Below are 14463 nucleotides of genomic sequence, written 5' to 3' on the forward strand. Positions count from 1 at the left end.
AATGACTGGGGCAAAAGCGTAATGGCACTTCTGAGGAAAAAAAAATCCCCAAAAACTTTGACAATTTCCGGTAAAAGCAGTTTTTTCCCAAAATAATAAAACTACGATGGCTGCAACTAACCATTATTTTAATAATAATAATAATAATAGTAGTTGATTATTTTGTTGATTAATTGATGGATGTTTTATCTGCCCTCTATTTCAAAACAGGACATTATTTAAAATTGACCCTGCAGAAAATGCACATACAAATTAATTTTGATTCAGTTACTAGTTTAGTCGTTAACGTTTCATTAAAAAAAAAAAAAATGTTCGTTCATTTGTGTTGTTGTTTTTTTTTGTTCAAAAGTTGACGTTCTGATGATATGGACAATTTTGAATTTAAATTAAATAAGGTCTAGAAAACAATAGATTATCAGCATAATTATTGATTAATTTGATAATCAATTACTTGTCAAGGCGGCATAGTGGGCGACTGGTGTGCATGTCCGCCTAACAGTCCAGGTGTGTAGGGTTTGATTCCGGCTCCAACTCCCCGTGTGGAGTTTGCATGTTCTCCCCGTGCCTGTGTCGGTTTCCTCCGGGTACTTCGGTTTCCTCCCACATTCCAAAAACATGCAAGGCAGGTTGATTGGACACTCTAAATTGCCCCTTGGTATGAGTGCGAGCATGGGTGGTTGTTCGTCTTTGTGTACCCTGCGATTGGCTGGCAACCAGTTCAGGGTATACCCCGCCTCCTGCCCGATGACAGCTTGTATAGGCTCCAGGAGAAGCACAACAAATATGGATGGATTGCCCATTAATCGTTACACCTCTAAAAACTCCAGCAAGAGATGGAAAGGAATAAACGACAAATGTGACGGTTTCAAATTGGTCGTCATTATATGTTGTCTATCATAATTATTTGTTAAGTTTGGTTACAGTTTTTATGTGTGTATGACCAAGTTTAAAATGTGTCACAACAGACGTTGCAACATCACATATGTGACAGACAATTAAAAATGCACAAGCTTTTACAAAAAACAATATATGCATGTATTTGTATTATTTTTTTTTATTTTTTTGCAATGGTCCACTTCAGTTGTTTTCAGCAACGTCACTTGCTCTCAGTGCACAGACATGTCATAGAAGTAAATAGTAGAAATTTGTTTTGGGTTGGAGTTTTGGTAAAATGGTGATTGAGATGTCCCACTTTTGAATTTCAGCTCAGGCCTCCCTGTATGAAGTGTTTGTGTCCTCCCTCAGTTTGTGTGGCTTCCTCCCATGTTCCAAAGCATTCTTGGTCGATTAATTAAAGACTGTAACTTGCCCGTTGGTGTGATTTGGAGCCCTATAATTGACTGGTGACCAGCCTCAGGTCTGCCTCTCACCCAAAGCCAGCTAGGATAGGCTTCAGCTCACTGGAAACTACGGCTGGCTGATATATTGTTATCACATATATAGGTGTGAACATTGAAAATATTAATATTGGAAATTAGAATGTTATGTATTAGCGATGCGGATTTTCCACACCTGCGCTGTTTGTGCGGCACAGGCTAACCAATCACATACCTCCTTTGAAGTTTGGTATTGATCAACAGCTAAAGCCAGCCCATGGCAATCAGATGACGGAGGGAGAGCACACTCACACGCGCACACACACACACACACGCACCCCCCCCCCGCACACGCACACACACACACACAAGCAAATAGGTTGCACGGTGAGGCAACGTTGCAAATTACAGCCAATCTAAATGAATAGATTTTACATTTCCATTTCCTGTCATGTCCTGCTCATGCTTATTTTGAAGAGCCTCTTCCTGTGACCCATTTAATGTGCCTCATCTTGAGCCTCATTGGTTTTACTTAGTTCCTGCTCTATTTAACCAGCTTCGCTATTTTCATCAGTGCCAGAATGTCACTTGCATTTTGCAACATTAAATTGAGCCTGTTTTGGAACCAACACAATTGCTGACCCTGCTTATTTCTCCTGACCCCAATCCATGTCTCCCTCAACATTGGAGAAAACGTTGGAAGTTACTAAATTTGGATTATCGACTAATCGGTATTGGATTACTGGTTTTGAACCTCTCTTGGAACTTCAGATTTTTTTATCGCAGAACTCGACACTCCCCTCCTGGTCTGTCATTGATCACCTGAGCCTATAAGATTATTCACAAATCTCTACCGTGTCTCCTCCTCCACCCCCCTCGTGTCATCCTTGGTTCATTCAATTGTAATTGAACCTATTTTGGACACTTATTTCACTTTCATCATGTCAAGATCATACATGTGCTGTCACTTAGGAGCTCAAGCCTCTCCCTGGTTCCTGCTGCCTGTCAAGGATTTTCCTCACACTTTTTTTACAATAAAAGTTTTTCACTTCGGTGGCGTCACCTTAGTCATGCATTTGAGTCCATTCTATTTTGACCTTTCCGGGCTTTACGCAAGTGAGACACTGCAGCCAGATGCGGGCTGCTAAGCCATAGAAATACAGTATATAGCAAGGGTCTCAAAGTCTGGTCCTGTTGCAGGGAGGGATGGAAAACATACAGGAAAGCAGCCCTCGAGGACCAGTGTTTCAGACACCTGGTAGTACACACATACTTTTTGCATTTTACAGCTGTACCTAAGCAGAGCAGCTATGAGCCCTTTAGATTCCCTAAAGTGACAAGTCAGATGGTGGCCGCGATATTAGAATTTTTGCCCCGCTGGGGGTGTGTGCTGACGGATATTTAAATGACAGGTCGAGGATGATGAGTTTTAACACAAAATATGTGATTCATGTGTTTTTGAGATCTACAAACGTGAGCGTGATTTCTGCATTTTTCAGATCTACATATATGCACGATTTATACTTGGTTAATGTTGTGAGCATTTAACGTGACTTATTTGTAAATAAATATTCCATTCTGCTTGTGAATGATTGATGTATGTTTTTTTTGGATCACACACAGTCATTTTTGAGCCAAGTGTGAAGTCCTTCAGATTTCTGCAACAAGCGTCAAAAAAACAAATAAAACTCCATTTGTGCATCTTTCAGCCAGTGACTCCTCTAAGTTTGCTTGTACACATGATCCGTGGGAGAAAATACAACTGTCTTAATTTTTTTTAATGCTTTAATTAATTGTAATTAAAGTTAACATTTTAGCTTTGACACTCCTAATAATGAATAAATCTGTGGTCGGTCAATAATGTTACAAGTTGAGGTCAATTTTAATCAGAATAAGTGGTATTTTCCACTCCCGTATCTGATCTGGTCCTTGCTACTTTACCTCTCACATGTCAGCCTCAGATCCGCCTCCTTGCAGTCATCTCTTAGGAAACCCCCTTCATTACCAGGCCAGAATGTAGCTTCTTCATTTTCCATCCCCCACAAGCCCTCTTTGTTCCACGGCCGATCTAACTGTAAGATCTCATCTCTTAAAAGCAATTATTCCAAAATACGAATACTCCCTGTAGGACATCTCTAGACCAATGTTCTTCCTTCATCGTCCTGCATGCCTTTTGGGCAAAAATAAAGGGAAAAGAAATAAAGGTGTCTGCTGTCTACAGGCCAAGACTCCTGACGCGTTTCAATAGACTTGTAGGCGCACACGCGCACACGTGGCTCGTTATGTTTGAGATAAGGGAACATGGCTTTATGCCATCGGTGTTTTTGTGTTCAATCAGCCAGGTTTGGAAAAAGAAAATGATCATCACTGATTCGGGCAGAAGATGGAGGAATAATTTACAGAACTTGTTTACTCTACGGTCAACCCCCGTCATAATGAACATGCATTGGAAATCATTTAAACTCCCCAAATTATTTTTTTGATAAACATTAAATATAACATGCAAAAGCCATACGTTTGCAAAATCTCTCTAAAAATGAAAAAAATGGATGAACATTGCACATCATTCAGAATGTGTAGTGTACAGGAATGTACTGGCACCAAAATTCTGACCGTGAGTTGTCTTCACCGGTGGGTGTGATATTGTCCTCCGCTCGTCATGTGCTCAAAAGTATTTCCCGATGGAGGGACGGTGTGGAATAATCGTCGATGGGATGATGGGGGCCATGAAAACTATGAAAATAGTGACCTGAAAAAACATTGCATTTTACAAGACAAATGTCTAATATTACAAATTTAAGAAAACAAGCAGTGAACTGTGTTGCATTCCAAAAAAATAGGGTGTTGTAAAATTATTATTCATTCATTACAAATCTCTCTTTGTCAAAACCATCTATGCCAGCAATATAAAGTGACAAACAGAATTGCGCTTGTATTCGAAGTTACAACAAAACTCTACGTCTATTGCCTTTCATACAACAGAAGGCGTCAAGGCTTCCTGCAAGTATATCAAATTTGGGTTCAACGAAACCGGCCCAGATGAGTGAGTCAATTTCTGAGTCAATTGAGCTGGGATTGTCATAATATCTGTAGTCATTCTTTTTGTTTTCGGTGTGCCATTAGATTTTTTTCTGCGTGTCTTGACCCAGTAAGGAATTGCATCAGACAGTTTTAACACTACAGAAACTCAATTAACTGATTAGCCTAGATCCAAATTACAGTATTGCTCTTAAAATTAAACAAACTAGTCAGATTGGTCTTCACTAGTGTGAAAAAACACATAATTAAGAGCAACTGTATATGTGTTTTTTTTTGGATAAATTATTTTGGTCTTATTCATTTTAATGTCGCTGAAGAAGGACACCAAAACATTTGAAACACATCTCATTACGATGCACTGTAGCTGCACACTCCTGCAAATTACAACCATGACAAACATATCGAGGCACGCATGTTGGTGCGCACACACGCACACGTCAACAATACTTTGCCTTTGTCTGTGCAGGTGCATGCACATTGCACAATGTACAAAAAAAAAAAAAAACGCAAACTCCCAAACTGTTTATGTCACATGCACACACACGCACAAACTATAAAGAGTGTAAGATGATCTCCCATTAAGGATGAAAACAAACCAGTGAGAGGGAGGGGTCCCCTGAGGTCGTGAATATAGTAGAATCATGGAACCATGGGAACTGGTTTGCAGGAGCCTGTGGCCAGACGTGGCCAGACGTGGGGGCGTGTAACACTGCCACACACGCACTTACACACGACATACACGGGAGGGAATCAAGGTAATCACTTTTTTAGCACACTGGACACTCAGGTGATTTGAAGCCAGATGAAAAAAATGACCAAATCCGCAGTACTCCACTATTGCAATTGAAAATAGAATTACGTCGCACCCCAGTCAGTCACGAGCTCTTAGAATTGTCATCACTTTTCTCTCCCTGGGGACACTGACGTTGCACTGATTCCTTTACCATAACATAACTCGAACTCGTGACAGTTTTTGTAATGCAGTCAGCTAGTCTGCCCTTTGATGAATGATCAATTTCAGAAACGACTGAAAGTAAAACTGCATTTGCCTTGTCTACATGGGAACAAAGCAATGGAAAATAAATGGAGCAACAATACAAGGCGATGGCCACTCGCATTCCCACATGACTTAAAACAGATTTTAACAATCATCTTCAGTTTGCTTGCGCACTTGATGAAAACAGTGAGGGAGACAGACCGATAGAAAGATTGTTTGTGTGAACTACAATGTCGCGTGTTCCCCTGGCCCGAGCAGGAAGTGAGTAGAGACCTGCTCCGCTGGGACCTAATACTGTATGTTTCCCTCCTCACCATTTCACTGAAGAAAGTGGGGGAAAAAAAGCCTGGCACAGATCTGCAGCGCGTGGCGTTGTGCTCTGTGCGTATGCGTGTGGATGCTGATTTCCTGTTTTATGGAGGAAGCAGCGTGCACATGTATAGATCGTTATTCTGATTTTCTGTGTGAGAAAAGAGCAAAGAGAAAAAAAAAACATTGTGTCATTTCTCATGAACGTGCATGGGAAACAACTCACATTCTTTCTGGGAAAATGACCCACTGTTTTAGTAAAACCATATTTTGGTTCATTGCAAATCCAAAGTCTTCAGTTTAAGTCCAGTGGACATCAATCCAATAACACTCTAAGTTCGTCAGCTCAACAAAGTTCTGGTTCACCCCAACTAATTAATTAAATGAAAGGCTAATTGGGTGGAGACACTTGTGGTCATTTCGCACCAAGACAAGCTTCAATGCATTCAGACATTTTTTGTGGTTTTAGTCACTGTTGTCTTTCGAGGTCTCAGCCGCTGGTCCACCATAGTGTGGTCTGTGGGGTTCTATTAAGGCGCTTCTGGTTTTGACTGACTGGCTTCCTAGAAATCAATGAAAGGGCAGATGAGTCAGCACTATTCATTTTTTTCATCAAAATAAGCATGAACATGCTGCGACAATGACTTCACTGACTTAAGCCACGTCCATATTAACATGGGCGTTATGAAAAAGGACATTTAATTTACGTGCGAATTTAGGCCACCAACACAGCAGGTTGTTAATGTTATTAAGAAATATATTTTTTCAATATATCTAATCAGAGGAAATTCACTATTACAAGTCACCATTGTTTTTATTGTGCATTTTAGGGAAATGTCTTTTTCGTGGTCAACGTGTGCCTCACAGTTGAAAGGTTTGAATCTCAGCTCCTTCTCCCGGAGGAGTTGCATGTGCAATATAATATAACTTTATTTGTATTGCGCAAGGGTGCCCAGTCGTTTTCAGCAAGCGTAGCTGGCGGTTGGGGGACGTCTCCTCCGTCCTGCAGGTCATTCTCCAACACCAGCCAAACTGCGAGCGCATGACTTAGCGCATCGCCATTAGCGCATTCCGCTTGCCCTGCCTGCTCTGCAGCAAGTGCAAGACGCCCCGCCACGGAGTCCACCACAAAAAAAAAAAATAGCTGGGCGATCAGGCTGGCTTTCTCCCACATATAAAAAAACTAAACATGTATGTTCAATTAACTAAGGGCCCTACATAGTCCTTAGGTGCGAATTTGAGAGTGTTGCACTTCAACTACAATTAATGTAGCACCTCTCTGAATTGTCCTGAATGAGTTCCTGTGTTTCTTTGCAATTGCCCCTTTTCAGTGATCCTCTGGGTCCAATGAGTTCAAAATCCACGGAAAGGAGATCCACTGTGGGAACCAGGCATTGCCTGCTGCATTGAATACAGAGTGGTCTCTGTAGACCCAACATTGATGAGAAACTACCTTCGCTGGAATCCTCACTTTGAGAACCATGCTTCTTTCTCTCCTTCCATTTCCCGCTCGCAGTCCTCGAAACAGCACCAGGCGTCAGTGTGAGAACAGTTGCATCACAGCTCTGGTGGTTTCTCAGCCCCTGGCCCCTGTGTTTCGTGATCAATCTGTGGGAATCTCGGTTTTGGACTGCGGCCTGTGTTCCCACCAATAGTCTGGTTAGAAAATAGACTTCTGGTCATGTACCATGCTTCCAATCTGAGCCGGTTGTAACCCGTTTCTTCTCATGGGTTTGTTTGGAGTAGGAGAGGTCAACAGGCAATGTAGAGGCCTTAATGGCTTTCGTGAAAAGGTACCATAGCAGTAACGCAGAGAATGTTGCATGCATGAGAAATGAAAGGGCTTTACCAAGTCAGCGCTCATTCCTAAATCCTTACTCTACTCCCTGGTTGGTCGTAATTACATTTCCCCAAACAACTTTGATTGATTAATTAAACCATGGGATGGCGTATTAGAGTTATAGACTATTTGATCCATCATCTCATTCGCCTTTTCACGACTTCCCTTTCCAGACAGGAGTCCTTCGAGCGAGGCAAACGTTTCCACGCTTCCTGGGCAGTTACAGTATTCGGAAGAACAGCATAAGCAGGAACATGAATGGCTATAAAAAGAAGCTCGTGTGCAGTATACCTCCAGATGAGAGCTCCCCTCTGCTCCCCACATGTGGACGAGAGAGCCCGCTCTCACAGCACATCCAAAGACAGCTGGAAAATCCCCCTGAGCCCCGGCTAATTGAAAGCTTATCATCTTCTCTTTGTGCTTGGTGAGCAGTGTTTGCGTCAGGGAAGTGGGTGTGGGTGCGGCGGGAGTGGGCGGTGATTGGCAAGGAAGAAGCAGAGGCTGCCACCCACAGAACGTTGTGAGCAGTCTTGAAAAGGACTGTCCTCTGTCATACAATGGGAAGTGGACTGTGAGGACTCTGGGGCAGTGTGAGATCTGTCAGCAGTGGACTGCGTGTGTGTGTGCGCGTGTGTGTTTGTGTGCGCACGCAAGTGCATGTGTGGGGTGTGTGCATGTGTCAGGCCTATAGAGACATCGTTGGCAAAGCAACAAAGCTTCAGGATGCACATACTCAGCCTTGATACACACTGTGTTCAATTTGCACACTCAAAGCATGTTTGTGTAAGTCTCTGTTTCATATACGCACACACAAAAGTCTATTGAAAAAAAGGACGACACTGAATGGGATGAATAGGTGGTAAGAGATGGAAAAATGTACATATCGGTATACAATATTACCTTCACAACATTTTAACTAAAATTCAAATAAATCGTTCGCTTTATTATACTAGCGGCATTTATCTGAAATGCGGCCACAAAAGGCACCGCAGAACAAGTAGGAAGTGAATGAAAATATATCACTCTGTATTGTGCAGAGGGGGCATTGTACGTTGTCTGTTTTTGACTCATTTTGCTAGCTTGTGGATTTAACATCATCTTAACACGAACGAGTCAATGCGTCAAGACTTTGTCATAGACGGATATAACTTTAGTCACTTTTCTAAATAAAATATTTTTCAGCCCGTTCCGGCTTGGTGGTTGGGTACTACTGACTAGCGGATGATGCAAAATACACAATTGCCACACAGCAACAGATATGTTGAAAATTGTGACTTAAAACGCTTTTAACAAAAATAATGTGATGTGTTTACATGCATAGAATGCATTTCAGGTGCCTTTTACATGAAAAATAAATTTGATATTTTTTGCTGGTTCGAGCAACCGAGCCAACACTTATCGGTAGGTAATATTCCAAAGGCAATGCTGCACAGTAAGCACAAAACAAAGACCACAAAATACCTTCATTCAATCATAATAAAGCATACAAGTTTAAAAAAACAACTACTTTAAAAGTAACCTAAAATCTCCGTTTTTAAATTGAGTCACTGTTCCGTATGAAATCTGTCAGGGGGGAATTGGATTTGCCCTTGGTGCCACTGTGTTGACAGTAAAGGCATTTTATAATAATGCTTTTGAAATTGTGCTTATATGGCTGTCTCACTGATGGTGAAGCGGAAGCTGTTAATGAAAGAGGTTTGCTGGGAATGGTTTGACATGATATGGTGGTGGCGGCATGCATGCAATGTGTGCAGATAAAGAAGATAAAAGCTGTAGAATTAGCTTGAGTTCCAATGTGCTGGCATGAATGTGCTCTATTACTCTAAACCTTAATGATGTTTTGGTTTATCCTCAGCCAACGTTATGGTGTCTGTTTCTGCAGGAGAATTTTACCTCCTGTCATCGTGTTTAACATTTTTCCTTTAAACACCTTCCTGTATTCAATTATATGAGGCCTCACAATCCAGACATGGCAGCATTGAATTTCAATATTTTAGCTATTGCTGGATGGTATTGTTTAAGAGCTAAGAAAATAATATTGAAGAATGTGTCCATTAAGACTGATCCAAAAAACAAACTTGGGTGGGATTTCCCTCAAAGTGGCCCATGATCACTTGTCATAATACTCCAAGACTTTCTTTGCACTCTCTCTTTCTCTCTCTCTCTCTAACTCTCGCTCCCTCTTTTTGCATGTGCTGTATGATATTGATACTGTATATGTATTGTTATATGCATATATATGTAAAAAAGTTATTGTATTTATATATATATATATATATTATATATTATAGTAGATAGTAGGATTGTCTGAAAAACAAATTATAACACATTTGTTTTAATTACAATTATTAAAAACTACATTATTTGCAAACTTTACAGGCACTCATACAGAAACATGAATGATAATACATACAGGGATTCTTTAAATTAACATCAGATGTATACATGCTTTGAGCATAAAAACAGAGAAAGCAAGTTAAGGTTTTTGGTACATTGAAAGAAAATGGGAATTCTTTTGAAAAGAAACAAACAAGTAGTAATGTGTCCGGCAAGCCAATATACAATAAAATACAATTCACTTGTACACTTTGGCTTCCTAGTTTTACATTAACAATGACAAGACTTTGACCACACATTTTTTTTTTACATGTATAAAAAGTTTTTTTGCGTTGTTGTTTGTTTTTTGGTTTATCTAGCTGCATATTTGTTTTTGCTAAAATAAAAGTCATCAACCACATTGAAAAGGGGGGTTAGGCATGTGCTTTTTCTCTGCAGCACAAGGAGTCAGGAATGAGACATAATAAGAGGAATAAGGCTGTGAATAGCAGCCCATGGTGTCGCCCACCTCTTGCCCACAGTCCGATGGGATAGCCTTCACCTCACCCGTGACCCTGAGGACAAGCGCTCTCAAATTAGGCCTGTATGATTGCATAACTTGGAGCTAATGCATTTTTTTTGTCATGACTCATGTTATGGAAGCTATTCTCTGAGCTAGATACCTGATACATAGAAGATGATACTGTGGGGGCGTATGAAATAGTCCCAGAGTCAAGAGCCCCTGGCAACAGCGATCTGTAAATTAGTCCAAAAGTAACATTGAGGGCCATAAGGGCTTCAAAGATCTTGCAGATTATCCAGAACAAAGGGCCTGTGAACAGTTAACAGCTTTCTCCTTTGGCATCATTTCCTTTGGTGTTGGTAAGAAGACACCGCTGTGACCCCCCCAAAGCCATACCTCTCTCTTCTTCCAACTTAAGCAATTGAAGGATCACGTGGGTGACTATGGGAGGAAGTGTGAACAAACTCACACACATCTGTGATGTGTAAATTAGGAGTGGCACATGTGTGAATTCATCAAATATGTACTGTACACCAACATGGACAAAACTAGCACATGTCTAGATTTGTGTGAAAAGATTTCAAGGGGTGGGGATAGGGGGAGGGAGTTCGAATTGGATAGTGCAAAAATTAAGCAAAGGGCAAATTTGTGAAATTTAAAAGATTAAAAGGCTTTAGTTATCCATCTCACTAACAAAGTCTGTTGGGCGTGGTTCATACAGAATAACGAATTATAGTGCATCAAAGCGACATTGGAAGACAAAAATAATAACATTAAAGCTTCAGGGTTTTTTTCATAATTTAGTTGCAATATATTACACAAATTCCAAATGTATACTTAACAACAAAACTTGATATGCAAATACTGTAAAAAAAAAAAAATTATATATATATATATATATATATATATATATATAAAATAAGAGGATGGACGAAGAGAAATGCTTCAAGGATGCAGGGGTATATGCAAACATTTCCTCAGAATTTGGCTCAAATAAATATCAAAAAGTAAACCAGTTTCAAAACACCAGACTTTTCTCTTTCATGGAAAAAAAATAGGCAAAGAGTTAAGGGTTTATTCCTGCATGGATTAAAAAGAACAAACTCTCCTCTGTACATTCCTCCAAATATTGTCCACCGTCATGCTCAAACTTGAGTCACTGGTGTCACAGCAGAGGACGTCCATTGTGCTGAAGCCAGCCTGCATACAGCATCACCAAGGCCAAGGTGTCAATTTGGATCATAAATTAGGACTTGTTGAGTATATGAAGACGCATAGAATGACACCAGGGGGAGTTTTCATTTTTTTTTTTGACATCATGTGTTTTGCATAATTCCAAATGGAAGCTTAGAAAGACTGATCGCTACAGCAGTGCAGCCAAGCCTTGGAGGGATGTTTGAGTCACTCATGGGGCAAACATTCAGTCTGGTTGCTCTCCTCCACCCTCATGAGGGCTGACTCAGTCTGAGTCTGTCCACCGTTTGCTGTTAACTATATGGCTTCTCTCAGCTCATATGGCTTTTTATAGGCTTCAAGGGTACATATCTTAGCACAGTGCAAAAATTCACGCGGGGTTTACAAAATGCGTGGATGTTTTGTCAGCGTCAAATGCAGAAAGTCTTAATAAGCGAGTGCCGCGGAAATAAAAGAGAAACATGCATCGTGTCTCTCTTTTTTTTTGTTTCATTTCTTTCAGTGTTCGGGATTTTGTTCATCATTCTCTTTGCTTTTCCACCCCTCCTGCATCATCGGATTCCAGGCGTCAGCCAGTCAGTAAGGCCTCCAGACGGATTCATCCAGACGGCCCGATGCACTCATGGCCGTGGGGGAATTGCTGTGGCTGCCGTCAGCGTCTACGCCGTCGCTCTGGGTGTTCAGGCCCGGGTTCATCAGGCTGTTGGCGCCACCGGTGCCCGAGGCCCCTGAGCAAGAGAGGAGACGGGTGGGGGAGCGCTCGCCCCCGGTGTTTGCCACCATGGAGAACTGGTAGGATCCAGATCCGGTGCCGTAATACAAGTAGGAGTTGGATTGGAAGTTCTGGCTCTGGTTGTTTGAGTAAGGAGGCGGCAGGTAGGTGTGGTATCTCGATGGGGCCGACATGCTGAGGCCACTAATGCCAGTGCTGGAAGTGTTGGTGGAGTAAGGGAAGGCCCCTGGGTAATGAATGCGGGGGTCTGAGAAGCGAGGGTCAGTCAGTGGAGACGGGAAGGTGGTCCTCTGCTGGAAGAGATCAGTTGTCCCTATGGGCAGAAGCAAACATCGGAGGGTCAAAAAACATTTTGGAAAGAGGGAACAGAGCTGTCTGCCAAGCATTTATTTTTTCATGATTTTTTGAACAATATTGATTTGGGTATTTTGGTTTTTGTCCACACAGCAAAAAGGACGTTGCAGAAAACTCTAGCCAGGTTTAAGATTCAACTTGAAAACCTCCCTGGTGAAGGGTGTAAATTTATTTTGTTTTTTTACTCCAAAGTGACTCAAATCTACATTTTTAAAATCTGCATGGATGTGTGGACGGATCCCTAATCTACATCTTTAAAATCTAAACAAGTTGGAATTCAACCTAAAATTGAGGAAAAGCTGCTTGACCAAGATTCTCGAATGAGACAAAGTGGCTTGGCATCAGCTAAACTCCTTCATATCATCGCCTGCCGGTTTGTATTGAGTCGCCCACCATCTCATTTTAAAACTATTAAGATGTGGCCCCGATATTTGACTGCGCTCGAGACACTGTAACCATTGTCTTGTGATTTTCAAGGCTCTACTGTTTGCCTCCCAATTAGAAATGTTTTCTTGGCAATGATCTTAAAAATGGTCATCTTCATCTTCCCACCACCTCATGAACATGAGTGAACACAAGAGACCCTCTCACCACATCCCACCTATCGTTCTTATGAAAACAGAAATCAGAAAAATATTCCGGTTTTGCCAGCGCGATGAAAAGAAGCTTTGTCAGTCAGCCCTGACGTGTGCTTTGTACAAACACAGGCAACTTGTTGAACTGTTGTTGTGTAACTCATCATAAATTGTACACAAGATGCAGACATGAAGACAACAAAGGCAAAGGAAAAGGGGAAGTCCGGGAACAAAGAAAACATTTATGGATATAGTTAAGAATGAATGTGTGTCAGACCTGTCAGAGGTGTCCTGTGTTAACCTCAGATAAATCCTCCAAGTAAAGACCGCAGTCTGACTGAACACATGCTAATATTTATTCAAGCGAAAACATGAAAAAGAAGCAGAGCTCCTATAGCGTAAGATCATATCAACCTCACATCCTGAGCTCAGGCAGCGTATCAGTCGCGCCAGTCTACATGCAGCTGAAGCGAGCACATGGCTTTGCCTGACTTGTCGCGTGTGTTCACTTGCCATGCTGCACAATTCTGACAGATTTTGGATGGAGGCAATATGGCCATAAGCCATAACCGTAAACGCCCTGAATCCAGTTGAGGCTTATAATAGAGTTCCTCATACCTGGTGACACCTGCTGCTTACATAGACACGCACGCACACACACACACACACACACACACGAGTCCATTTGTTTAGCTGCTTGTGGCTTTCATGTGTCCAACATGCCCACATGACTGCAAGTGTAAAATATGGATTTGGATGGCAGAAAAAAAGGATCTTGTATCAGTGAAGCAAGCAGTTGCATGCTACAGCCCTGAGGGGGAAAATGCCAAACTTGCGTGCCACAGTCTTGTTCAAATGTCTTTTCCCGATGTCTGGAGAACTGGGGTCCATTTTCAACTTAAAAAAATATTCCTTTACACTTTCCATTGGTCCTGCTGTGCGCTTTTTTTTTTTTGGTCTTCTTTTGGGGATGACGGAGTCTAGTGGTGGTGGTGGGGGTTGTTTCTTTTTCCAGAGTCTACCAGGCGCTGGAGTTCATATCTGATTTCACGCAAGGAAAATTCGAGCCTTCAGCTGCTGTTGATTCGGGTGAAGTGGAGTCGGCACACTAATTCCTACCGGACTCCCAAAAGAACTCTGTCTGTCTCTTTCTCTCTGTCTGTCTCTCTTCATCGTCTTGTGTCTGTGCTATTTTTAGGTCTCAGGGTGCAGTCCTTCAGCAAGGGGAGGGCTTGTGTGGCGTGGGGTGGCGGCGCGGCCCTTCTCG

The 14463-nt window shown here is 41.7% G+C and overlaps 1 protein-coding gene across 2 annotated transcripts in view; it reads right to left on the reverse strand.

Moving 5' to 3' along the window:
* Nucleotides 1-9826: 9826 nt before the first annotated feature.
* The window catches only part of runx3 (RUNX family transcription factor 3), a 49779-nt gene continuing 45142 nt past the window's right edge, over nt 9827-14463 (reverse strand). For both annotated transcript variants that reach the window (XM_088312471.1, XM_088311962.1), the window contains exon 8: nt 9827-12580. In XM_088312471.1, the coding sequence (XP_088168597.1) occupies nt 12111-12580 (470 nt within the window). In that variant the 3' untranslated portion in view covers nt 9827-12110. The remainder of the gene's footprint in view (nt 12581-14463) is intronic.

This window comes from Idiotropiscis lumnitzeri, chromosome 1, assembly GCF_059441095.1.
Source record: "Idiotropiscis lumnitzeri isolate Australia: NSW breed Sydney's pygmy pipehorse chromosome 1, RoL_Ilum_1.0, whole genome shotgun sequence".
In the NCBI taxonomy this organism is placed as follows: domain Eukaryota; kingdom Metazoa; phylum Chordata; class Actinopteri; order Syngnathiformes; family Syngnathidae; genus Idiotropiscis; species Idiotropiscis lumnitzeri.